Here is a 26,731-nt window from a genome sequence, read left to right as displayed (position 1 = left end):
CAAGACTCCTAGAGGGAGCGGTCGCGGCCGCAAACACTAGGAGTGGCAATACCCCCGCGTGTCCACCTGTGGGGGCATGCCTTCGACGTTGCGTGCACAGGTGGCAGCAACACGGGGCCGATGCTTGGACGGTTTCGGTGATTGGCCAAGGCTATCGCGTCCCGTTCATAACATCTCAACCTCCCCTGACAGCGAATCCAGTGTCGTTGAGCTCCTATGCCATGGGATCGGTAAAGGGGCTAGCTCTTCGGGCAGAAGTCGAGACCATGCTCAAGAAGGATGCTCTCCAGGAGGTCGTCGACGGCTCCCCAGGCTTCTTCAGTCGACTCTTTCTTGTAAAGAAGGCGTCTGGAGACTGGAGACCTGTCATCGACCTCTCTGCTCTGAACGGGTTTGTCAAGCAAACTCGGTTCAGCATGGAGACAGCGGACACGGTCAGACTTGCGGTGAGACCTCTAGACTTCATGTGCACACTGGATCTAAAGGACGCGTACTTCCAGATCCCAATCCATCCGTCTTCCAGGAAGTACTTGAGATTCTTCCTAGACGACAAGATCTACCAGTTCAAGGTGCTGTGTTTCGGTCTCTCCACAGCACCTCAGGTGTTCACCAGAGTGTTCACCCTGATTTCATCTTGGGCGCACAGGAACGGCATCCGTCTCCTTCGTTATCTGGACGACTGGCTGATCCTAACAGACTCGGAGTCGACCCTTCTTCGACACCGAGACAGGCTTCTAGGTCTTTGCCAGGATCTGGGGATCGTGGTAAACCTCGAGAAGTCCTCTCTGCAGCCGTCCCAACGACTGGTTTATCTAGGCATGCTGATAGACACCAATCTCCACAAAGCCTTTCCATCAGACGACAGGATAGTAAGGCTGAGGAGGGTGGCGGAACCCTTCCTCAGGCGAGAGGAGCTTCCCGCCCAATCGTGGTTGCGTCTCTTAGGTCACCTGTCCTCCCTGGCTCGTCTGGTTCCAAACGGCCGCCTCAGGATGAGATCCCTGCAGTGGCGGCTCAAGTCCCGGTGGAATCAAGGATCTGATTCCCCGGACGTTCAGGTCCCGATAAGATCTTTGGAACGGACGGATCTGTGGTGGTGGCTGGTCGACGAGAACCTGCGAAAGGGAGTGAGTCTTCTCGTCCTCCCCCTGGAATTGACACTGTTTTCGGACGCGTCAAAAGAAGGGTGGGGGCGCACGTTCTGAACCTGAGGACCTCAGGCCTTTGGTCAGAATCAGAAAAGTGCCTGCACATCAACCTGCTAGAATTGAAGGCTGTCTTTCTGGCTCTTCAACAGTTCCAACGGACCCTGGCGGGTCACTCCGTGGTGGTGATGAGCGACAACACCACGGTAGTGGCTTATATCAACAAGCAGGGAGGCACTTTTTCGCAGCAGCTATCCCATCTTGCAGTAGAGATTCTGAGGTGGACCGAAGTCCACTCGATAACAATATCAGCTCGCTTCATTCCTGGCAAGAGGTATGTGCTCGCTGACAGTCTGAGCAGGGCCTCGCAGATAGTGAGTACCGAGTGGTCTTTGGATCCTCAGATAGCCAACAAAGTCTTGACTTTGTGGGGTTCCCCGACCGTGGACCTGTTCGCGACAGCGTTGAATTTCAAGCTGCCTCTGTACTGCTCCCCAGTCCCGGACCCCAAGGCTCTCTGGCAAGATGCTTTCCAGCAACGGTGGGACAACATCGACGTGTACGCCTTCCCACCGTTCTGTCTGATGAGAAGGGTGCTCAACAGGACCAGACTATCGGTCAACTGTTCGATGACTCTGGTAGCTCCGCTATGGCATCACGCGTAATGGTTCCCGGACCTTCTGCAGCTCCTGACGGAGCTCCCGAGAGAACTTCCTCCACGATACGAGCTTCTCAGACAACCCCACTCCAACATCCCTCACAAGGCCGTGGCCTCGCTTCGGCTTCACGCCTGGAGACTGTCCAGCGTCTCCTCACGGAGAGAGGCTTTTCGCAACAGGTTGCGGAGAGAATGTCTCGGCACCTGCGAAAGTCCTCTGAGGGAGTCTACCAGGCGAAGTGGAGAGTCTTTTGTGGTTGGTGTCGTGGGAGGGGTATCTCTCCACTCGATGCCACTATTCCAGCAATAGGGGAGTTCCTCTTATATCTGCGGGAGGAAATGCGCCTTTCTGTCTCGGCAGTGAAAGGCTATCGCTCAGCCTTATGCTTGGCTTTCAGGCTGAAAGGCGTGGACATTTCTTCCTCGCTAGAACTCTCTCTACTCATACGTAGCTATGAGCTTACCTGCCCCCAGTCGGAAGTGAGACCTCCTCCTTGGAACGTGGTTCGGGTCCTCAGGGCTCTTAAGAGACCTCCCTTCGAACCATTACGCCAGGCCTCCGATCGCCACCTGTCTTGGAAGACGGCTTTCCTGCTCGCTTTGGCTTCGGCCAAGCGAGTTAGTGAACTTCATGGTCTCTCGTACGACATCGCCCATTCAAGGGGATGGGGGGAGGTAACGTTCAGGTTCGTCCCTGAGTTTGTTGCCAAGACTCAGAATCCTGGGGTGCCGGATCCTTGGTTCGACTCTTTCAGGATCGCGAGTCTCCGTTCTGTAACAAGCGACCCAGACCAGCTGCTACTATGTCCAGTGAGGTGTCTGAGGTACTACTTGAAGAGAACAGCTGCAGTCCGTCCTCAAGTGCGGGTATTGTTTGTAAGCACAGGCAGGACGAAGAGGAGGGTCACCAGGAACACCATCTCGGCTTTGATTCGAAGGGTTATCCACCACGCCTAGAATCCAGACCCTCCTCCGTCACGTCGCCCTAGGGCACACTACGTCAGGGGTGTTGCTACGTCCCTGGCATTCAAGAGAAACTTCTCTGTGACACAGGTGCTTCAAGCTGGGGTCTGGAAGCGTCAGACGACCTTCACAGCCCACTACCCACAGGACGTGACCCACAGGAGCCTCGATACGTTTTCTATCGGCCCTGTGGTGGCTGCACAACAGCTGGTCTAACCTCAGGCTCCTTTATGGACAAGTAGCAGTAGGTTGAGGGCGTTGTTACCCGGTTTTAGTCTGCGTGAATGAAAGTATGTCTGACCCTTACTTCTTTCTTCATTCTCCCCTCTCTTGGGGAAGCAGCATCCTGGTCTTCGCATAGCTGACCTCGACCTCTGCAGGTAACCCATGCTTCCTTGTGCTCCTAGTATTAAGCTTAATACTGTCGCGTCCCCCATACCCTGACGAGGTGGTATTGGGAACGTCCTATCCTAGATTCCTATCTAAAGGTCTCAAGGTCAACTTCATAGGACGAGTCACACTTTCTTCCACACACAACTTATGTAGGCCACTCGTTCCTAGCGAAGCAAGGAACTTGTGAGGTGCAGGGGCTCCTTCTCTCAAGTGCTACTCACTGAGAGGCGAAGTCCCCGGGTAAAGCCGAAGTCAGTAAGGCTGGGGACTTACCACCCTTCCTAAGGGGTAAGTCACCCAATGTAAATAGCGTGGTTTGTATTTCGGTTACGGAACAAATGACAAATTCGGAGATAATTTGTATTTTTCCTAACCATACAAACCTTAGCTATTTACACATATTTGCCCGCCAGCCCTGGTCCCCAAGTCAAGTCCTACCTCTAAGTGAAGTGAAACAAATCACCGGTGTGTGGTGGGGGAGGGGTAGCAAGCTATCCCTTCCCCTACCCCCGCTAACTAGCGCGGGGGTAGTTAACCCTCGTTAAAAACTATTGGCTCGTCATTTCAGCTTTGCCGAAAGGTAAACCCAATGTAAATAGCTAAGGTTTGTATGGTTAGGAAAAATACAAATTATCTCCGAATTTGTCATATTTTGTTTTTATCTGTGCAATTGACAGTCCCAGTTTACACATCTTTAATAGATAATTATCATGTTTTGCAGGTTACATTTCATGTGAAGACAGAAACTGTTGAAGAGTCACCTAAAGTTATTGATGACAGCAAGAAATGGAAAAGTCCAGTAGAGCTGCTATTGGGTAAAAAGTTTAAACTTGAAATATGGGAAGCATGTATTCGTACTATGTTACCAGGAGAGATTGCTAGCTTCTCTATAGATAAATCAGTAAGTGGTTTACTGTATGTTCTCATATATCGTTACATACATAAATAGATTATAGTTTTTTACATGCACATCTTTTAAGCTGTGATGTATCAGATGACCCTCTTTGAAGTAAAGGCTTTAGTGGGATCATTGGTGGGTATATTAGCTCTGCATTGCAGCCTCTTTTTTTACTGTCATAGGTTTTCAAATAGGTCAGTGAGCTTAGCATGAGCAGCCATCATGTTGCTTGGACAGTGATCATCTTGTTTTTGTATGTTCATTCTAGGTATCCATCTTTCCTTCTGCTTTGACAACTTTTAATCTTTGGTAATTAAGATAGATTCAGCTTCTAACGCTTTCTGAGTTTTACATTTGTGTACATTGAAGTATCATCCTCTGGTGTTTTAATTAGGCTTCCAATGGTAAGTTAATATGTTGGTGAAAGTAGATATTTGCTTCTTGTCAGTCTTCATTGTGTGATCACTGAAATCATAGAGTTATTGTTTAAGGTATAAGCTTGTGTATATTATATACTCAAACAAGGTTGGTAGAATCCCAGTTGAGTTGATAAGTTCTTGAAGTCTAATCTATGTTTAATATCAGCTTCTTTCTCATTACAGGGCTTTGCTACCTAACATTGATTTACTCCTATACGTAATAAAAAAACTGACTTTTAATAGGAGTATGACTTCAATGAGGCTGGAATGGCCTTTTAAACATTAACAAGCTAATAGTAGTAGTAGTAGTTGGCAGACAGTGGGTAGGCTCCACCCACCTGTCATGTAGGGGGTTCCCCTCCTACCTGCCAAGTACCATAACTTTCATTTTACTTTGGCTGCCAGGGAGTTCAGATACTTCTTTGCATCCTCATTTGGCTGTTGAAATCTTTAGCTTTTTCTTTCAGAGTTAATAAAGGGTCATGCATATACTAGTGTTTGAGGGATATTAATGGAAGAAGCCAAGTATGTACAGTGTTTCATGGTAACTGTAATTAGGTGACAGTTTTCTATGCTACCTGCCATTATCCAACATACGTGTTCTTATCAAGTGACATGTTTGTCACTGTTCCATCCCTTGTGTGTATGGTCATATAACAACAGTGACAACGTGAACCTAAGGAATTTGGTTTTTCTGAGACATCGCTGGTGCTCTCTTTTAAGAAGAGTTCCATCGCCGCTGAGTTTGAAAGAGGAGGAACGTTGCATTTCGTTTTTTTCTTCAGTGCCTGCTGATCCTGAAAGGCACTAAAAACCTATCACTTGGTTTTACTGTTGTTGTCTTTTTCCATGTGAGAGTATCGTCATAGGCCTGCACAACTTTTGAGAAAGTAAACTTCAAGTTCTCCCTTCTCCCCTGCCTCATCTTTTGACAAGTTGTGAAGAACAAGTAGAATTTGTCAGTTAAAAAGTCAAGGAAATCCAATTGACAGGAGTCAGGTTTGTATGTAAACCTTCACCCTTCACATAGCAAAGATAACAGTGAGAATGGAGTACACGGGAGTCAAAATTTCATAATGTGTAAAGAGTTGGTCAGTGGTTATCGACTGGTAGTGTGGAAAGCCCCTCCCCCCTGCATGCTCACTGAGTAGTCACTTTGATAGCAGCCATCAGTGAGAACAGACATTCTCACTGGCTGGAATATTGGCAAACTTAATTTCTCTTTCTTTTTATTTTTCCTATATGTTAGCAACTTTGTATCTTCTGTGGCGATCCTTCGGGTATGCGGAAATGTCCAGGGCTATCAGACAAGACGTGCAGCACCTTTGCGAACTCCAGGGAAATGGATCCCCACTTTTTTAGGAAAGCCTCCTCCTGTGCTGAGAGTAGGGAGTGGTCACCCTCCCAGTGGCAGGAAAGTGACCGATGGCCACCCAATGAGGCGCTGGCCAGCCCAAACAAAGGCCAACCCAGCAGAACAACCCTCGCCAGGAAGGACTAGGTAATCTTAAACAGAGGAAGGGTAAAAGTGGGCAAAAGTGGAGATAACCGCCACTAATGGGAATCAGCCACCAACCCTGAAAGCCCATGTGGGGTAACACCGCAAACAATGGGACACATCCTATCAGGGTACCCACTGGACTCTCATTTGTCAGATTAAGACCTGAGAAAGGCAAATGAAATTGCCCTCGTGGTGGTTTGTCATTGGTGCCATAAGATATGATAATGACCCTCCCAGTGGGAAACATAAGGCAGGATGAAGTCCAAAAGAGATTCTTCACCTTCAGGGTCTTCCTCAAAGTCGAAGTCCCAACTACTTCCTCTGACCACCATTGCCTTCCGACCCTTCCCCGCCAGTCTGGTAAGTTTGGTGACCCTTTAACATTGGAGCAAACCTTGAGACAAGGAGACCTTCCTGTTTCCCTTAACGAAACGGAAGGGTCTCCCTCCCCGGGAGAGCCTTCAGTGTGTTTCCAGATGGAAGTTAGAAGTTGTCTAACAATTGTTATGGCCCTCCTTGGGACTTCAAGGTCCTTCTTCTAATGAGTGGCTGGTGAATGTGATCATTTTGAAGACTACACAGGAAAATGTTGTGCGTGCAGGAGAAGTCATTGGCTCTTCTCCTATGAGAGCCTTGAAGTAGGCGTCCCTCCTCACTAGCCTCATGTCTACACGGGGCAGCGTTCTTTCGACGACCCCAATTTAAGCAAGAGCGTCGGTGCCGGTTAGGCAACCTCGTAGGCCAGCACAGAGAAGTGACTTCTATCCCGCTCCATTCATTTTGAAGTGGGGAACAAACCAGTCCTTTCCGATTCAACAGGTTCAAGGGTAAGGCGTACGAAGGGAAAAGGACGAGGACAACAACCAAGCTAGAGGGTAATTTTCCCATGATACCACTTGTGGGAGGATGCCTGCAACCAAAATGGAAGAGATGGTGGTATCACAGGGCAAAGAGAGGGACTGTAGATGTCCTGCGATCCGGATACCTCCTCCCATTCATCAGCTCTTCACCTTTTCTAATTCCACTGCCAGTGATATCATCTTATTGCGAGGGATTGGTGAAGGACGTAGCCCTTCATGCAGAAGTCCAGCTATGCTGGAGAAGGGTGCCCTCCAAGAGGTTGATAGCGGCTCCCGAGGTTTCTTCAGTCAACGCTTTCTTGTCAAAAAGGCGCCTGGAGCCTAGAGGTCATCCATAGACCTGCAAGCCCTGAACGAGTTTGGGTTACGGATGTCGTTCAAGAAGGAGACCTCAACAAGTCAGGCAGCGATCAGTCCTTTGGACTTCTTGATGACAATTACTCTCAAAGACGTGTACAGTACTTCTAAATCCCAATCCATCCTACCTGGAGAAGTACCTCCACTTTGTTGTGACCATCAAAATGTACCAGTCAAGGTACTTTCTATCAGGCTTTCAACAGTGCTGCAAGTCTTCACTAGAGCCTTTACGCTATTATCAGCATGGCCACATTCCATCTGCATTTCTCTCATGATATCTGGACATTTGGCTGATCTTGGTGGACTCTGAGGAAACCCATCTTCACTGAGACAGACTTCTTTCATTTTGTCACAATCTTGGGATTGTGGTGAATTAGAAGTCCATCCTAGGGCCTTAGCAAAGACTCGATTACAGTACTTCGGAATAGACATCGACAGAATCCTAGGTAAAACTTTCTCATCTCAGGACAGGGACAGCATTCCCCTTCCTTGGACAGCACCAAAGGTCAGCTCACCAGTAGCAGAAGTTACTGGGTCCTCCAGTGTTCCTTGACCGTCTCGTTCCAAATGGTCGCTTTCACCTATAGTTGCTTTGATGAGAGTTAAAGGGACACTGGTCTCAACATCTTGACCACCCTCTTTCATTGGTCTTCATAGGGGAAGAGGCCAGACACAACCTAGAATGGTGGTTAGAAGAGAAGAACCTTCTTAGGGACTCACCCCTTGCGTTTCCTCTTCCAGGGTTTTTGTTGTTCATAGATGCATCAAAGGAAGGTTGGGGTGCACACCTCTGTCAACATATGGTATCAGGACAGTGGTCCAAACTAGAGCATTGGGGCCATATAAACATGAAGCTGTGAGCAGCCCTTCTGGCACTCCAGCACTTTTGCTTTCCTTTTGTTGGTCAATCAGAGGTGTTGATGAGCAATAACGCCACCATAGTGACATACGTGAACAACCAAGGAGGTACTGTGCCACTACCGCTTTGCCAACTAACAATAGAGATCCTCTAGTGGGCATTGCTCAACTCGATTATTCTGATAGCCCAATTCATTCCAAGCAGAAAGAATATCATAGCTGACAAACTTAGTTGGAGGATAAAATTGGTTGGTTCTGAATGGTCCTTGAATCCTAGGATAGCGACCGAAATCCTGACTTTGTGCGGTTTGCTGATGATTGACCTATTTGTGGCTTTATTAAACCACCAGCTCCCAGTTCACTGCTCACTGGTGCCAGACTTGGAAGCAGCATTCAAGGACACTTTCCAACACCTATGGGATGGCCTCAACGTCTTATGTTTTTCCGCTGTTCTGCCTAATATGGAGTGTCCTAAATTGAGTTCAACCTACTCCCAACCTCAACATGACTCTCAGTGGCCCCAATTAGAATGGTACCTAGACTTTCTACTCCTGCTAATAGAGACTGAGAGAACTGCTTTCTCTTCTCGACCTGTTGTGCCAACCACACACCTTGATCTACCACAGTACATTGGAATTGCTTCAGCTTCATGCGTGGAGGTTTTCCAGCATCTCTCAGAGAAAGGCCTTGCGTTGGAATTTGTGAGAGAGATGTCTTTATACCTACGCAAGTCTTCAACCTCTGTATATCAAGCATGTTGATTGTTGTGGAAGGGCTGTTTCTTCTCTTGAAGCCTCTATCCCATTACAGTAATAGCTGATTTTTATTTTAAATGTGAAGGGAAAAACTCTGCTCAGTGTCATCGGTGAAAGGCTATCGCTTAACCTTGAGCCATGTCTTTAATCTGAAAGGAGTTTGTTTCCTTTTCAGCTGAGCTTTCCATTCTCATACAGTGTTTTGAACTGACCTGTCCTTCGTCAGAGGTGAGACCACTACCCTGGGGATTATATTATCTGAAGGGGGCTTGCCTCAGATAGGAACCTCAACCTTAATCCCTTAGCTACAATGATGTCGTTTGATGTCAAAATATGCTGTCACACACGTTGATGTCCTGGATACGTTATTTACAAATATAAACCATATGGAAGTTAAAATTACTCATATATCGTACTAAACAAATGAGTACGGTACATGGTCGTATATTACACTGTTCACACTCAAGAAATTTCACTCAAAAATCTCCTCCCCTTCCTGATATTACCCCCTTCCTTCTTCAGCCAACTAATGAAGTCTTTGAGATTCTAGCCTTTATTCCTGGTTGTGTAAGAGTTATTATAGTCTGTTTGTATGTTAGCATGTAGAATCACACTACTGTCATGCCAATGGCAATATTCCCTACCAGAGGCATTACTCAAACCCTCCTGTCACCCCCACTTTAAAAACTTAGGAATCCTCACGTCTCACCCCTCCACCAAGCAAAATATTTGCGATTCTAGTCCTTATTTAAAATCGTGCAAGGTCTATATTAGTGTATTTTTGTATTGGCATACGTTTTCAAATCACACAAAGAACTATGTAGCATTCTTCATCTATCATTGGTTCTCCACCTCTGACTCCCACGAGTCCCAACCACAAGGTCACCAGAACATTTTACCAGTAATGCAAGTTGTTGACACACGACGAGATTTGTCTTTTTCTTATTTTATTCCTTTTTTCTCAACTACCAATTCTACAAAATATCATCATCTTCATGTCTTATATATTTCAAATTAGTATTGTTATGAACGAAGTAGTGAGGGTGAGAACGGGTTTAGAAATGATTTAGCAGCTAGAGCAGATATGAATGTGTTGAGGTGGTTTGGCCATGTTGAGAAAATGGAAAATGGCTGTCTGCTAAAGAAGGTGAGGATTGCAAGAGTTGATGGGAGAAATACAAGAGGAAGGCCAAGGTTTGGGTGAATGGATGAAGTGAAGAAAGCTCTTGGTGATAGGAGTATAGATGTGAGAGAAGCAAGAGAGCGTGCTAGAAATAGGAATGAATGGCGAGTGATTGTGACGCAGTTCCGGTAGGCCCTGCTGCTTCCTCTAGTCACCTTGGATGATGGCAGAGGTACCAGCAGTAGGGGATTCAGCGTTATGAAGCTTCATCTGTGGTGGATAACAGGGGAGGTTGGGCTGTGGCACCCTAGCAGTGCCAGCCGAACTCGGTCGAGTCCCTAGCCAGGGTGGGAGGAGCGTAGAGAGGAAAGGTCCCCTTTTTTCATTTGTTTGATGTTGGCTACCCCCCAAAATTGGAGGAAGTGCCTTGGTATATATATATATATATATATATATATATATATATATATATATATATATATATATATATATATATATATATATAGATTGTTCATTGTGTTCACTCATAAAAGTTAGCTTACTGTCATTATTTCCACTTACAGTATTGACATTCTACATAGTATGTCATGTTCTTACATGTGGTCTCTATTTCCAAGCCTATGAAATACCCAAAATATGGATTATCCAGTTCATACTGATAGTCACATGCAAGGTGGAATGACAAGAACAAACAAACCTTATGTCTAATGAACTAAATTTATCTCTCTCTCTCTCTCTCTGTCTCTCTCTACCAGAAATATGTTTCTTTTGTCATTGGGTTTTTGTTTATCGTACACCTTATAATAACATATTATAGAATACTTCTTGTGTCTAAGGAAACAAATGGATATTTTCATTACATTTATGTATAACATAAAGTCCATTATTACTGAAGAGTAGTTTTATATATTTCAAAGACTATTTATCGTGGAATTATTACAGAATAATAGTCACTTCGATGAATATAAAGATTTTTACACATAAAGTGACTGCTTTACCATGATTTAGAGAAAATTATATGAAATAAGTTTCAGAAAAAAATCTGTCTATAATCACTTTACAATGAATATAAAAAAATATTTCCATTGTGTTGAGACTGAAATACAATAGAAAATGATGCAAACTTTTGACAAATTTATTCTGTAATCAACAGTAAAATAAATAAACATGGAAATGTAGGCTATTACAGAATAAGTGAGCATGTACAGTATACTGATGGTGACAAATCTTGTACTGTATATAGCTTGAGGGTGTATCCTCTGCCTTGTAGTGAAGTGGTTAAAACAGTCTTCTTGCTCACCTTAGCCTTGGCTAAGCGGGTTATCGAGGTGCATAGTCTCTCCTGTAATATCCCTCATACCGAGGGATGGAGGCAGGTCTCATTCTCCTTCATCCTAGAGTTTATTGCCAAGACCCAGAATACATCAGTTCTTGATTCCAGGTTTTTGTTGTTTCAGATCGCGAGCCTGAGCGAGGTAACCAACAATCCTGATCAGTTGCATTTGTGTTTTGTAAGGGCACTGAGGCACTACCTCAAACATATGCATGTAATCTGTGACCAGAAATAAAATCTCTTTTTGGCTAAAGGAGATCATGACCCTACCCTTCTGCCACCTTCCCCTTCCCCCCCAGAAAAAAAACAAAAAACTATTTAGTATGCATAATGTCAGGTAGAGCAGAAACTGCAGTCAGATGTGTGGAAATGTCAGACATTGTTTAAACAGCCTTTTGGAAGCCTTGTAAACTTTGAGAGGCTGTGCAGTCCGTGCATGTGGTGTTGCAGCCAATGATTTTAGCCTTCTTAAGCGTTAAAAACACTGTCTGAAGGAAGAATTGCCCATTACCTGCGGGAATCGACCCACATGTCTCTAAACACTTTTCCTCCAGGGCCTGTAGTGTATAGCTGCACAGCAGGTGGTACTGTGTAGCTACCTCAGCTCCTTTCAAAGAACCATCAGCATTGCATCAAGGACGAAGGTTATTTATTAGTCTGGGATGAAAGTGAAAAATGACCGGACTTTTCTTCTTCCTTTCAATCTTCCCCTCTCATGGGGAATAGCTTCAAAAACCCTGTCTGCTCAAATTGAAATGACTAAAGGTAAGCCCTACTTGGCTTGCAGTAGATCTATAATGTATATTAATACAGTATAGATGTATCATTCCACACACTCTATACGAGGGGGAGTGTGTAGTAACCAGATAAACCCATTACTAAAAATATGCCACATGTGAACCAAGCAAACCTATTAGGATACATATGCTACTTGGTTAGAACCAGGCAAACCCATTACTGTAGTATCCATAAGCTTCAACTTTATGACAGACTTTCTGCTCACTGTCCTTTATTGCACAGGCCGTGGACCCACTTGGATTGTCACAATGCTGGTGCACAAGGTGCAAGGAACTTAGAAGGTCTAAGTTTAGGAATTCCAGAATTTATTTTCTAGTCGGTTGGAATAGGAATTTCCTTCCACCTAAGGATTATTCCCCCCTTGTAAAGGACGAAGGTACAGTATGTACTTGTACCAGAACAAATGACGAATTTGGAGATAATTTGTATATTTCCTAACTATGCAAATCTGAGTCTTTTACTCATACTTTTCTGACATCACCAACACCCTAGGCCTAGAAAGTCCCAGCTGCAATCAAAGCGACTACTCAGAGAGCAAGGAGCAAGGCAGGGCTTTTCCTGCTCCAAGTCGTTAACTACCAACGAACTGTTTACACCTCATTATAAAATTGTAACTGCTGTGTATTCCAGCTTTGCTGTCATTCCATTATTTGTTGGACTGCATGCAGGTAAGCTGCATAATCAAGAAGCTTTTCTTAACAAAAAAGTTAGGTGCAGGATGAGCAGATGTATGCAAATCCGATTTTAGTAAATGACCATACTTTCAGATAACATATTCTCTAAACTGATAAAAGTTTTTCCATGACCGTGTACAGTCCCTGGTAGTGGCCTAGCCTAACACTTGTCTCATTTTCATGCCCAGGTCATTAGGAGGTTGAAAGGAGTCATCACTCTTGCTCCCGTACTGGACCGAAATGCTTTGACATTTTCTGGAAAAGTAAACCAACCAGTTTGTTTATAGGGACTCCCTATCTCCTCAGGATAAGTCTCCTATTAAAGGACAAAGGTTTGTATTCAAGTTAACTTACTACCTCTTCGACCCCCCCCCCTAAGTTCTAGGTTAAAAGTCAAAGGTTTCAGTAGTGCTGTTATTTAGAATTCTAATGTTTTAGATAGATAACATTTTAATGCAAATAAATGTAATTTTGAGGCATACAGTACTGTAGCAGGTTAAAGTTTTTGTTATTTACCTTTGCTGATAAAATTCATTTAGAGGGAGTTTACCAGGTTCTTGATCATCTCTGTTTTGAAAAGAAATATCCCCTTTTCTTGACATTACAATGAACATATTGGATCAAGATTTAAAAAAAAAAAAGAAATTTATGGGGGGGTTGGTTAGTATCATAGCATGCCAGGCACTTGCTGTTGCCATGTTTGGTTAACTAAAATCCCCTTTGTTTGTAATCCTCTCGTTTTTGACTTCACTAATCAGTTTATAATATTCTGAGGAAATTTGTAGAACAAATCCACATGCAAAGAAAATCCCACTTGTGTGGTACTATGCCCTTCTTCGGAATCTCCTTCCTCATGCACTGTTGGAGAGGCTGGTGTTGCCTTCTCTCATTCACGCTTCATTTTTCATCATGAGCTTAACTGATTTTTGCAAATACTAGATGTACTTCCTTTTAAGCATGATTGATATCTAAGAGTTAAAAAATAAAAAAAAGCATTACAGAAAGGAAATATCACTGATATCTTCCTGTGCGTAAATGTGACATAACTTCTGTAATGGGTTAGGGCACACTGAGGATATTAGTTATAAGTTCGGAGCTGCTGCTAAACTCAATAACATACATTAAAGGTTTCAGGTCTGTATTCAGAAGTTATATATAAAAGATACAAATTACTTACTTTAAAATAATTATTTTATACATTAATACAAATCCATTACAGTACAGAAATATCTATGCATAAGAAACAATTACAGTAGTTTCATTTTTTAAAAAATAATTAAACTTGAGCATACATGTACATTGGTGACTAGAACTTATTGGATGTATGATTTTCTCTTCTATGTACAGTACTGTATTTCTTAAGTATTTTTCTTTTTCCAGTTACTCGCACCATATCCACTGGTGTCAAAAACCCTTCGCGAAGCTTATGAAAAAGACAGTAATGGAAAAAAAGAAAAGAAGCCACACCACTGCTGTGGAATGGGATTTAAGGAAGGCTTAGGGTATCCAGACTTAGATAATTTAGTAAATCATCCCAAGGACCTGAAATTTACTATTGGTATGTTTATTTTTAAGCTCAGTTTGACACTTTTGTAATATAGTCTTTTGATCATGTTCAAAACTAAGATGCGAGATTTAATAAACCATTTTTAGGTTATTCTTTATGAATGTCATTTGCTCTTACACGTGATACAAACCCTCAACCTTTAATAGGAGTGCCACTTCAGCAGAGCTGAAATGGCTGTTAAACTTTTAACAAGATAAACACAGTTCCCTGACGTATGGCTGTTATGCCTCACCCACCTGACAGGTGGAGTAATACTCACTTTGATTTTGGCTGTGGGTAGTGCTCTGATGTACCTTCTTATGTCCTGCTCAAGGTGATTAATGTTTTTCTCCTTTCTCTTTTCAGTGTGTTTGTATTGTGCTCTTTGTTGATAATGTCAGCTCCTTGGACAGACATACACCTTGCCAAGAATGGACCGGTATGTAAATAAGACCGATGTAGACCCCCATCAACTTTTTAGCTTCTACAGGGGACATTACAGTTCACATTAATCTCCCTGTGACTAGTGTAGAGAGTAGCCTCCTGTGTCCTGAGTGGAGAACACTAAGAATAGTAAGAATTCTATGAGGGATTCATTGATATCAGACTTGGCAACACCCAAGTTGATGCCAAAGTAACTCTTGAGCTTCTTCCTATTTTGGAATACGAAACACGATCTTTTTTGTGTTTCCCCAGACCTGGATCCTCCAGAGTAGGGTTTCCCAAACTTCAGGACACCATGGAGCCCCGAGCAGGGCAAAGGTTTTTCCATGGAGCACTAACAAGATAATTTCTAAAATAAATATGAGAAACATTAATTTTGAATTTTAATACTAACTAATGATTTTTGTGTTCCTTTACTTAAGGCTTAAGCCAAAAGGAGCAACCACAAAAGCATTGACAAATTTGTTTCTTTGGTTGTCTGAGATTTGAGTCATGAAAATATATACCAGGTAAAGAATGCTCATGATGGATTTATATGAGAATAAACTACGAATGATATCGACAATGAAAATGAATAGGTCGAAGAAAATCACAACTAAAAAATGGTCTTTATTATTGTTCTTCTTAAATTGATAGCCAAAAATCATGCCAGTTGATAACAGAAAGAGCTGATCAATGCAAAATATGAAAAACTATCGGAAGTAATAAAGAAAATAGCAATGGAATTCGATATGGAGAAATAACTAATTCAGAATTAAACAAAATCTAATGACCAAAGTGCAGCTATTGTTTTGCATTGCAAAGCTTTTCAAAGTCGGGCATGATTGAAGTAACTTGTAGTTTCATATCATTTTCTGCATTTCGCCTATTTATATATTTAGTTTTAGTAGCTGCATACAAGGAGAATGTTTTCTCACAAAGATAAGTTGTTGGGAAGCGCATCAAAAACTTAAGGGCTTAAGCTGCAATTTCTGGAGTCAAGTAGGTTTATCGAAAATGTTGAAAGTTCACTTTCCTTAAATTTTGCTTTCAACTCATAGTTGATTGAAATGTCTATTAACTGTTCCCTCTCTCTCAAAGACAGTTCTTGTGTGTTTTGGGAATCAAGAAATGTATCTTGAATCCAGAGAAAGTTTTCAGTATTAGAAATAATATACTTGCCAGTTAATTCAACCATCGTAGACAGATGCTGAGAGATAGAGACTTTTACGTCTGTATGAAAAGAAAGCTGGCTGATAAGTAGATACTCACAAAGGTGTTCTAAACATTCCTATTTTCCCTTGAGAATGCAATCATTCCAGAGCTTCAGCTTGCATTGGAGAGTAATTATCTTGACTCTTGACTCTCAGCCACTTTTCCATTTTAAAGGGTGTAATTATTTCAATCTCCTGAACAAGATACATCGAATATTAGAATAACTTCCTAAAACAACAGATACATGGCTATGTTTAAAAGGGCACCGCTGGGAGTCGGTGCAAATGCGGTAAGAACTAGGAAAAAAAAAATTGTTTCACTGACCTCACAATGATTCCAAACGTTTCAGAGCAAGATTCCAATTACAACTTTTTGTTAAATATTTTATAAAAATAAATACTTGCTCACCTCTGCACGCACTTGCCAAGCATTGTAAACATTGAGAACTATTTGTTGGGGGTCTTTAGATTTTACTTAATACTCGTCATTATATTTTTTTTCTTATTTTTATCCTTTATAAAAGGACTAATTGGTAACTTTTCATCAAAGGCACTATCGTTATTTTGTGGAATTTCCACAAAATAATTTTGGTGGCCTGGATGAGGAGCTTAGCATTTGCTTATACATGTTCATTAGTTGTTTCTGTTTGTGATTTTACTAGATTTTTGTGTTTACAACTATTTTTTATTTTTGATTAATCAAACATCGTTGCATTTTTGGTTAATTTATTTTTTTTTATTTTCTTTTTCATGGACCATAATGAAACTCTTTACACTCTGTAGTTAGGTATCATATCTCTTTCCAGTAAAAAAGATCAATAATTAAATGTCTGCAGCCATTAAATTTTTCCATATAAAGCATTTGGTCCTCTTTAAGAAAGTGTTTCCGGAGCCCCTTGGATTCACTCACAGAGCTCCAGGGCTCCTTGGAGCCCATTTTGGGAAACCTTGCTCTATAGCTATGCGCATTGCTCGTTTCAGCGAGTCTTCCCATCTAGGCTCAATAGAACTAGAAACCTTGTCTAGAGCAAAGGCGACCTCGACCTTTACCTCGCTACGCTCAGGTATACTACATTGTACCTGTGCAAACTGAAAAGGGTACATGCTCAAATACTCCTTGTCAGCCCTCCCCTTCCTAGCGCTCACCTTATAATCGGCCTACTTTGTGAGAGGAACAACGAGTTCCTTCGCAAAGGACGGTAGGATTTTCTGCTCAGGCTGGTCATGGGGCAGGACAGGTTGACAGTGCACACCTTCTTTAGTGAAGATGAACACAAGGAAGGGGCATGAGCTTCCATTCTCTTGCCCTCTTTCTTTGTGTGGTACTTCCCCTGAGCCTATGAAACAAGTACGGGGGCCTCATTCAGAAGGATGCCCTTTGGTTTCTAGATCTTGTCCAGGTGGTGAAGCAGACGGTTTCAGGATCGATCACCCTTTCCCCGAAAGTTCCTTCCCCAGACACTCCTACTATCTCGGAGTCCTCCCAAGGTAGTGAATGCTCATCTGATACTATGCATAGCAGTGAAGCTTGGCAACCTCATCCTCTAGCCCCTCCCAAGCCTTAGTTGTCTTCGATGTATTGCTAGTATTTGAAGACCAAGACCCGGTCTGGGAGAGAGTAGGATTGATTCCAATCATTCCTAAGAAGAGGGGAAGGAATCACAGAGCAGGTATTTCTCCTCCATGGGACACCTTACATCCTCGTACGAGCAGGGAATTGAGCTCCCCGAGGGAAGTCACATTCCCAGATAACTATAGGCTTTTGCCTGTAGAGTTGAGCGGGCCAGATTCCTCTACCAAGGTGGCAGAGGTTCCTCCTGCTCTCCCATAAGGAGCAAAACCTAAAGAGTCAGAGAAGAAGGACAGCTCATCCCTTTTCAAGGGCTTCAATATCTGCCCAAGGGAATGGAAGGACACTAAGACGCTTCCTAAGAATTGGCATTCTATGGATGAACGTCCGTCTCAAGGGGAACCTCATTCGGCATCAACATCTACCTCTGTAAAACTGGAGCATAGCAGACTTCCTCCGAGGCTCCAGTCCTCTGCCAGAAGGAACTCTGAAGAAGACCTATACCCTGCTATGAGTGCCATCTTTGAGGTGGAAGAACCTTTCAACAACGGGTCGGAACCTCCGATGGAGTACTACCAGCATCCGCCGGCCCCAAGATCTCACCCCTGGAGCAGAAGAATTCAGACAGTCTCTTTCTGTAAGTCGTTTCCTGCATAACGAAGTCAACAACCTGGAGGAGCCAGATCAGAATCTGGCAGAGGGAAAGGACATGGTCCTAGACCTCTTCTGCGATACGTCGGGGCCAACCAAGACTAAAAGACCAAGATAGCTTTGCCTTGGTCGAGGGGATTAAGACGGCAAAGAAGAGAACTTATTCCTAAGTGGCAGGAACTTCACGATCTCTCCGATCTGTAGATTCTACTCGTAGGCCTTATAATCCTCCCAGTGCTGCTATTCCCATGATACCAGAGTACCTATTGTACCTCAATAAGGAAAAGCTTTGTTCAGTATCAGTGGTAAAAGGCTATCGCTCCCCCTTGAGCCTCGTCTTCAAACTGAATAAAGTTAATGTTTCCTCCTTGATGGAATTGTCTTTGCTCATACGGAATTTTGAGCACACATGCTCTCAGTCAGAAGGCAGACCTCCTCCTTGGAGTGTAGTCATGGTTCTTCGTTCACTAAAAGGAGCCCCTTACGAACCTCTTCATCAAGCCTCAGGTCGAGACTTGACCCTGAAGACAGTTTTCCTTCTAGCCCTGACCTCTGCGAAAAGTCGTCGAGCTTCGTGGTCTGTCTTATGATGTCGTCCAATTCAGTTTCGTCCTCAGTTTGTAGCTAAGACTCATAAACCAGCAGTAGCAGATCCTAGAATCAGGCCCTTCCGGATTGAGTCTCCGGTATGTAACAGATGATCCAGATCAACTGTTACTCTACCCTGTAAGGGCACTGAAGAAATATTTGAAAAACTAAGAGAGCCCACTCACAAATCAACAGGCTCTTTGTGAGCATGGAGAGAAGTTAAGGGAAGAATGTGATATCTTCCAGGATCAGGTAGGTGATTGAGAGAGCCATTCAGCAAGATTACTCTTATCCCAGTCCGTGTCCCCTATCCCGTGATGGATGTCATGGGTATCAGTACATCCCTGATGTTTAAGAGGGATTTTTCTGTGAGGCAGGTGTTACAAGCGGGCGTGTAGAAATGACAAAGTACGTTCACCAGCCACTACCTGCAAGACATAACCCACAGAAACCCACACATTCACCTTAGGTCCAGTGATGGCTATGCAAAATGTGTTCAAATGACACCTGAGCTCCCTTGTAGGACAATCAGCAGTCGGTTGAGGCCAGATGTTACCCGAGAGTAAATCTACAATGGATGTGTGAGACTGTCCACCTCTATTTTATTCTCCCCTCTCTTTGGGGTCAGCAACTGAGGAACTCTGCAAGCTGACCTCCGCTGACAATAGGTGGGTACAATGCTTTTTGTGTAACCTGGTATATTTCTATATATTTGTTATGTCCTCGATTGGAGAAAGAGGTGGAGTCGGGGAATGTTTAGGTAAGTGAGGGACGTTGCTCCAATTTTACACTTAATCGGTCAAGTTACATAGCCAAATTCTACGCTAGCACCAATTGCCCAGGCCATCATCCTTTAGGACTACGAGGTGTCAGCGTGCTTTTTAAGCAGTTCGTATGTAGCACAGAGGGACACCGTGGGACTGTCTCCAGCCAGTTGGTTTTAGGGACTTCCACCCACCACGAAGTGACTGTCGTATGTAATGAGCGTGAGGTTTGTATATAGCGCAGGAACAAATGACAGATTGGCAATAATTTGTATTTTTCCTAAACTTACAAACTTAAAGCTCTTTACACTGTGGTTCCCTCCAACACTTTCCCCCGGAAGTCCTACCGCAGTTGCAAAGTGACTGTTGTTTACATAAACCCCTTGATTTTGGTCAGGAAGTTCTTAATCATGAGGCCCTTATTTTCAAACTCAAACAGTTGGAAGTGGGTGGGTTGTTTCTTAGGTCTTCATTGGATTTTTAAGTAATAGATTGCAAAGAGTTGTTGTTGATGGGCACCATAGTGAGTATAGGAATTTGATATCTGGTGTTCTTTAGGGTAGTGCTCTTGGCCCATTACTTTTCATGCTATATACACATGACATGTGGTTTGGCCTAGAAAACAAGCTTGTTGCATATGCAGATGATGCTACACTCTTTGCATCAATTCCATCTCTTGAATGTAGATGTGGGGTTGGTGAATCCCTTAATAGAGATCTAACTAAAATTAGTGCATGGTGCAAATTATGGGGTATGAAGTTGAATCCTAACAATAATCAGAGTATGATTTTAAGTAGGTCAAGGACAGTGGCTCCTCATCATGCAAATCTCAACATTGATAATGTTTCTTTAACTGTATGACTTAAAATTTTAGGTGTGGTTCTCGGCAGCAAATTTACTTTGAGAAACACATTAAATCTGTGTCTTCTTCAATTGCACAAAAAATTAGCTTAATGAGGAAGTTTTTCAAAATTTTCTGTGATCAATCTATTCTGAAGAAGTGTTTTAATTCTTTTATTCTACCTTGTTTCGAGTATTGTTCTCATGTTATATATTAATCTCTTCCACTGTCGTTCAATTAGTTCATTATGCATAAGATTTTTCATAATTATGATCATTATTCATATTCAGATCTTCCCAGACAGTTCCATCCTGTTTGTAATACTAGACATGCAGTTAATTCTAATAGTCAGACCTCCATCATAAGGCTCAATACTACACGGTATTCTAGAAGTTTTATTCCATGACCAAGTTGTGGAATAATCTTCCTAATCGGGTAGTTCAATCGGTAGAACTTCAAAAGTTCAAACTTGCAGCAAATGACCTAAGTCTTTTTATAGTTTATATATGAAATATCTGTTTTGATGTTCTTAGTTTTTTATATTTTATTTTAATTGTTCATTATTTCTCATATTGTTTATTTATTTCCTTATTTTCTTTCCTCATTAGCTTATTTTTCCCTGATGGGGTCTTTGGGCTTATAGCATCTTGCTTTTCCAACCAGGGTTGTCGCTCATCTAGCAATACTGTAATAACAATAATAATAATATTGATAATAATAATAATAATAATAATAATAATAATAATAATAATAAAAGAAATAATGGTAATAATAATAATGATGATGATGATGGTGAGGATGATGATAATAATTAATAATAATAATAATAGTTAATAATAATAATAATAATAATAATAATAATTGATAACAACAACAACAACAACAGTGCAAGTGTGAACGGGGTGGCCGGTTACCCTGCTAAATCCCTCTGCTAACTAACGTAGGGTAGTTACACCGTGCAAAAGTTTCTAACGGCTGGTTTCAGTTAGCACCAAAATAATACTCCTCTGTAAAGATTAGGTTTGTATAGTTAGGAAAAATACAAATTATTCCAAATTTATCTTATTGGCAGTTTTTATTCGATTACTAATTTGGTACAAACTTTTTTCAGATCTGATAAAAGTGGAGGGTTCAGGTTCATATGAGAAGGACTTTTGGGCCATGACAGAAACAGAAAGGCTAGATAGCATTCCTATACTTAGAGAGGAAGGAAATTCATTGTACAAAGAAGGTAAACATCCTGAAGCTGCCAAAAAGTATTCTGAAGCACTTGGGAGACTGGAACAACTTATGCTAAGGTATAGATAAATGCCATTTATATATACAGTAGTACCTTGGTTAATGAGTTTAATCCATTCTGGGAGCAAGCTCACACCCAGTACTTGTAAATCAGGACAATTTTTTCCCCTAAGAAAGAAAGGAAATTATCTTGATGCATTCTATAAATCCATAAATACACATATACACTAATTTTTAAAGGTTTGTAATGTTATTTAAAGAATAAATTACAGTACAGTATATTATAACATTGCAAATTAATACAAATTATTAATTCTCACTAAATAATAGAATAATAATGACAAATTTACTTATATTCTACCTTTGAGGAGATTCATGGTTGGCATGTGGGAGACGAGACAAGAGGAGGAGATGGAGGTGGTTACTGTTTGGAGGGGGATCCTTCCTTCATGAGAATTTCTTGTAGAATATTGGGAGCTTTCACTCTTAAACTACGTTCACTATCGCTAGTTAAATCACTTAAATTACGCTTTATGGGCATTTGTACATCATTTTTTTTCACGTATAAAATTTGACAAGGAACCTATCTGAAGACAATTTCCTTTGCCTTTTCTTCAAAAGTCATTTTTTAAATGATGTAAACACTGCATGTGTGGCATACAGGCACCATGTTACTGATTTCATGCTACTCCCAATTGTACTTATTTACAAAAAATCTATAAATGGAAGAAAATTTTTGCTCATAAACCAATTTTGAATTTTTATACTTGCAAACCGATTTACCCATATTCTGAGCGACTCATAAACCAAGATATCACTGTACAGTGTTCATGTTGTGTATTAAAATGAAAAAAACTCTTAGCTTGACTTAGTTTTCATACATTAATTGTGTTTCATTTATTTTAGTTTTCATAATCATGGGAAAGCTTAAAAGAGGCTTGCTTATCTTGAGTTACTGATAGGCTTCTTGTTTATTGAATATTGATGAATAAGATTTTTTTTTATATTATTTGTTACAGTGAATTAAAATGCTTATATCTCTGCTTTTAAAAATATGCCAGAAAATATACCCTGCGAAGGTTCCCTGTGATATACTAACAACAAGAAATAATTTGAATATTGAACTTTCAAATAAATACTGTAGATTACAAGGAGCAAAGTATATGTTAAATTGTTTATAATTGTACAAAACTCTTATTTCTATACGAATACAAACCCTTGTCATTTGATAGGTGTATGTTTCTAGCATGGCTAGAACTTTGCTGTCAAAAATTGTGATAAGATGTCAGTAGTTACTGGTTGTTCTTGTTGCTGTTTATTTCCTCGCGAGTGTGAACTATTAAGCAGGAGTACTCCACTTAGCGCGCATTCATTGGACTTGAGCATTATTATGTTCATGCCTATCTATTCATACACAAGCATAATCATCTGCTTTCTCCCCCCACATGTGATGTGCATTCATTGGATCTTGATGTCACATCTGTTCGTGCGCACCCTTTTACAGTAGCTCACCCTTACCTAGGCCTCATAGAAAGCTATGTTCACTCTCTTTTATAAAGAGCTCACATTAGCCCTCTAGTAAGGCAAGAAACTTGATAGTTCTATGTTAGCCAGAAAATTTCAACTGGTATACGATGTTTGGCAATTGTTGTTAGTCTTGTAGAAAATGCAGTGGGGGGTAGGGTAAAGTGGTCGCCTTCCAAGTCGGCCAGGTAGCGAATATGTGGGCTAACTGAGTTTTGAAGAGGAGAGACAGTGGTTTCTCACTTCTCAAAACATTAGCCCAGAGGTGGCATTAGAATTAAGAAACTTGTCTGTGCAGGGTGCCAAATCTCTTCTGTCGTGTGCAGGCAGTGGTGAATTCATGAAGCTTTACTGAGCTCTCTGATCTACCAAGCTGTTGTCTTCAAGGGCTCTGGCCTTTAAAGAGGAAGGGTGGCCAAGCCTGCAAGTTCGGAATCAATGAAGATCTTTGCGCCCGCTCTGAGACTCCATTTCGCACCACCTGCAATCTCTTCACAGAAAGATCTTGTACATGCACAGCATCTTCACAGAAAGATCCTGTACATGCACAGCCTTTTGGACTACCTCAGCCTTTCCTATCAGGAAGGGTGAGGGGAGGGAGAGGGAAACATTGTGACATGTGTTCCCCTTCCCTATTGCCACAGGAAATTGGGTCATAGTCTTCGGTAGTGTGTCCTTCAAAATGGTTACTTGCTACCCTTTCTCGACAACTTGTTTTCCCCCCCACCTCTTGTTCCAATAGAGTTCTCAATGGAGCACCTAACATTTACAAAAGCCTTGTCCTTGCAGGCAGAAGTTGAAGGAATGTTGAAGAAGTATGCTCTCAAAGTCGTTCAAGATGGATCTTCTGGTGGAGAAGGTAATGGGAGCTGGAGACCGGTCATTGACCTCTCTCCTTTAAAAAAAGTTTGAAAACAAAAGAAAGTTCAGGATGGAAACAGTATGTTCTGTGCTATCCTCATGCTTTTGGTAGATCTGAAGGATGCGGTGGCCTATTGGAAACGTCCTTGCCTGGCAATCCCCAGACGGGAGATAAGAGTCCCTCTCAAACTCGATAGTTTCTTCTAGTGTCTGCCACCTCACCATTCTTGTGAGCCAAGGGAGTTGGGGGGGGGGCCTTTGGGAGAGCCTATAGGTCTACCTGCTAAGTCATCAGCAACCATTGCCTAGCCTTCCCTGGTCCTAGCTTGGCTGGAGAGGGGCCTTGGGTGCTGATCGTATATATGATCAATCTCTAGGGCATTGTCCTGCTAGCTAGGCCAATGTCACTGTCCCTTGACTCTGCCATTCATGAGAAACCTTTAAACCTTTAAAGATGTATACTTTAAAGTGTCTGTTCATCAGACCTCTTGAAAATACCTCCGCTTCTCCTCCCTCTGTGGTATGATGCACCAGTTCAAGACTGTGTTTTGGACTGTGTACGGCTCCCCAGGTGTTCACATTTGTGCTCACCTTGGTAGCTGCTTGTGCTTACTGATGATTGATTGATCTTGACCTCCTCAAAGAGGTAGTTTCTTCAGGATTAAGATCATTTTGCTACAATATGGCAGTTGTGGTAAACTGCGAGAAGTTGAATCTCATGCCCAAGCAGAGGTTGAAGTACCTGGGCATGGGCATGTTGATAGACTCGTCAGTAGCGAGGGTCTTTACCCCAAACGATCACATCAGCAAGCTCAGGGAAGTTGTGTGACCATTTCTGTCCAAGACAGTAATTCCAGCTTGGCACAGGCAACATCTCGGTCACCAGTCCTTGTTAGAAAAGCTTTTAACACACAGACAACTCCACCAGAGATCTTTTTAATAATGTCTAAAGGATCACTGCTCAGCCAGCAAGAATCCTCCATTCTTTCTTGTTCCAATTAAACAAGATATTCGGGAAAAGCTGGCCTGGTGCCTCAATGAGAACTACTTCATCTTAGGAGTTCTACTCAACTTCTCATGTCCAGACATTCTTCTGGTTTCGAACACATCAAAGGAGGGGTGGGGAGCACACCTGGACGACTTGGTCGCCTCATGAGTGTGGACCAAAAAGGATAGGCACCTGCACATCAACATTCTCAAGGTGCAGGCAGCCTTCATAGGGTTATAATCATTCCAAGAGCATGTGAAGTGGCACTTCGTAATCTTGATGAACAACAGCACTACAATGATGACTTCATCAACTCCCTCGTGCCCCATCTGTGAGTTGATGAAACAGATGCACATCTGGGCGGTATTTCACTCCATAAAGTTTTCAGCAAGGTTCATTCTTGGCAGGAGGAATGTATTAACAGACACAATCGATGGCTAAGGACAAGTTTTAGGAGTAGAATTGTCCATATATCCTTAGGTGGCAGAAAGGCTTTTGCCTGTGGGGCTCTCTAGGGATTGACCTGTATGCCAAGCGGCTGAACAAGAAGCTTCTCGTATTCTGCTCCCCCATTCCAGATTCATGGGCTGTGTTCAAGGACACCTTCCAACACCCATAGGATTACCTGGACATCTATGCCTTCCCACCATTTGGCCTGATTCGGGCAGTGTTAAGTATGCCAGGACTCTGAATGACCCTGGTGGCTCCCAGATGTCCTCACATTGAGTGATATCCTGATCTGCTTGCTCTTCTGTTTGAGGTCTCTAGAGAATATCCCTTGTGGCTCCTTGCTCTTTGTCAGTTGCACCTACAAAGGTACCTGCAGTCGGAAGAGTGCTAGGTCTTCACAGGTGGAGACTCCAGCATCTCCGTCTACCGGAAGGCTTTTCATGAGGCACTTCCCAGAATCTGTTTGGATATCTTTGGAGATCCTCTACAGCTGTCTAAAAGGCTAAGTAGGCCATCTTCTGCGATTGGTGTCGTATAAGGGATTTTTCTCCAATTGAAGCAACTGTAGTATAGATTGCAGATTTTCTAGTGTTCCTTTGCCGAGAGAAGCACCTCTCAGTCATAATGAAGGCTACAGTACTGCTCAGATTCAACTATGGCCTTTCAACTGAAGGGAATAGATCTCTCCACTTATTGGGAGTTGTATATGCTCATGAGGAGCTTCATGTAGTCTTGCCCACCCCAGGATATCAGGCCTCCAGAGTAGGATGTAACTCTTAGTCCTCAGGGTTCTTACACGTATCCCATTGAAACCCTTAAGAAGGGTATCAGATAGGGATTTAACTCTCTCAAGACTTTCTTCTTGCTACCTTTAGCATTGTTGAAGAGAGGATGCGAGTTGTACTATCTTTTATATAGTCATCCATGATCATGGATGGAAGGAGGTCTATTTCAGTTTTGTGCTAGACTTCATGGCCAAGACTCAGAATCTGGCTGCACATGACCCCAGATTCAAATCCTTCTCCATCTGTGCCCTCTTGGAGGCTTTGGGTGGTGATTGAGAGGAGATGCTCTTGTGTCCCGTGAGTGCTATGAGGTGCTATTTGAAGAGGACCCAACTCCTGAGGTCAAAATATCAGATTTTTTTTTGTTTTCAATGGCAGATCCAAGAAAAAAGTGTCAAGTAACGAGGTCTCTTTTAGGCTTTGTGTGATGATCTGGAAAGCTTAAACCTCGCCTGATGAGAGATTTGAGGTGCCAACCAGGACCAGAGTTCATGAAGTTAGGGCATTGGCCTTACACCCACTTTTAAGGTAAAGAACTCCAAATCAATCAGT

At 42.4% G+C, this 26,731-nt stretch overlaps 1 protein-coding gene across 1 annotated transcript in view; it reads left to right on the top strand.

Moving 5' to 3' along the window:
* LOC137630191 (AH receptor-interacting protein) overlaps window positions 1–26,731 on the top strand; it is a 64,391-nt gene that overhangs the window by 23,310 nt on the left and 14,350 nt on the right. Inside the window, exons 2-4 of the mRNA XM_068361636.1 lie at window positions 3,881–4,060; window positions 14,116–14,293; window positions 21,444–21,630. Of these exons, the coding sequence (XP_068217737.1) occupies window positions 3,881–4,060; window positions 14,116–14,293; window positions 21,444–21,630 (545 nt within the window). The remainder of the gene's footprint in view (window positions 1–3,880; window positions 4,061–14,115; window positions 14,294–21,443; window positions 21,631–26,731) is intronic.

This window comes from Palaemon carinicauda, chromosome 38, assembly GCF_036898095.1.
Source record: "Palaemon carinicauda isolate YSFRI2023 chromosome 38, ASM3689809v2, whole genome shotgun sequence".
Taxonomy (NCBI): Eukaryota; Metazoa; Arthropoda; class Malacostraca; order Decapoda; family Palaemonidae; genus Palaemon; species Palaemon carinicauda.
Note: the sequence above shows the minus strand (reverse complement) of the source record. Positions and strands in the feature narration are given on the sequence as shown.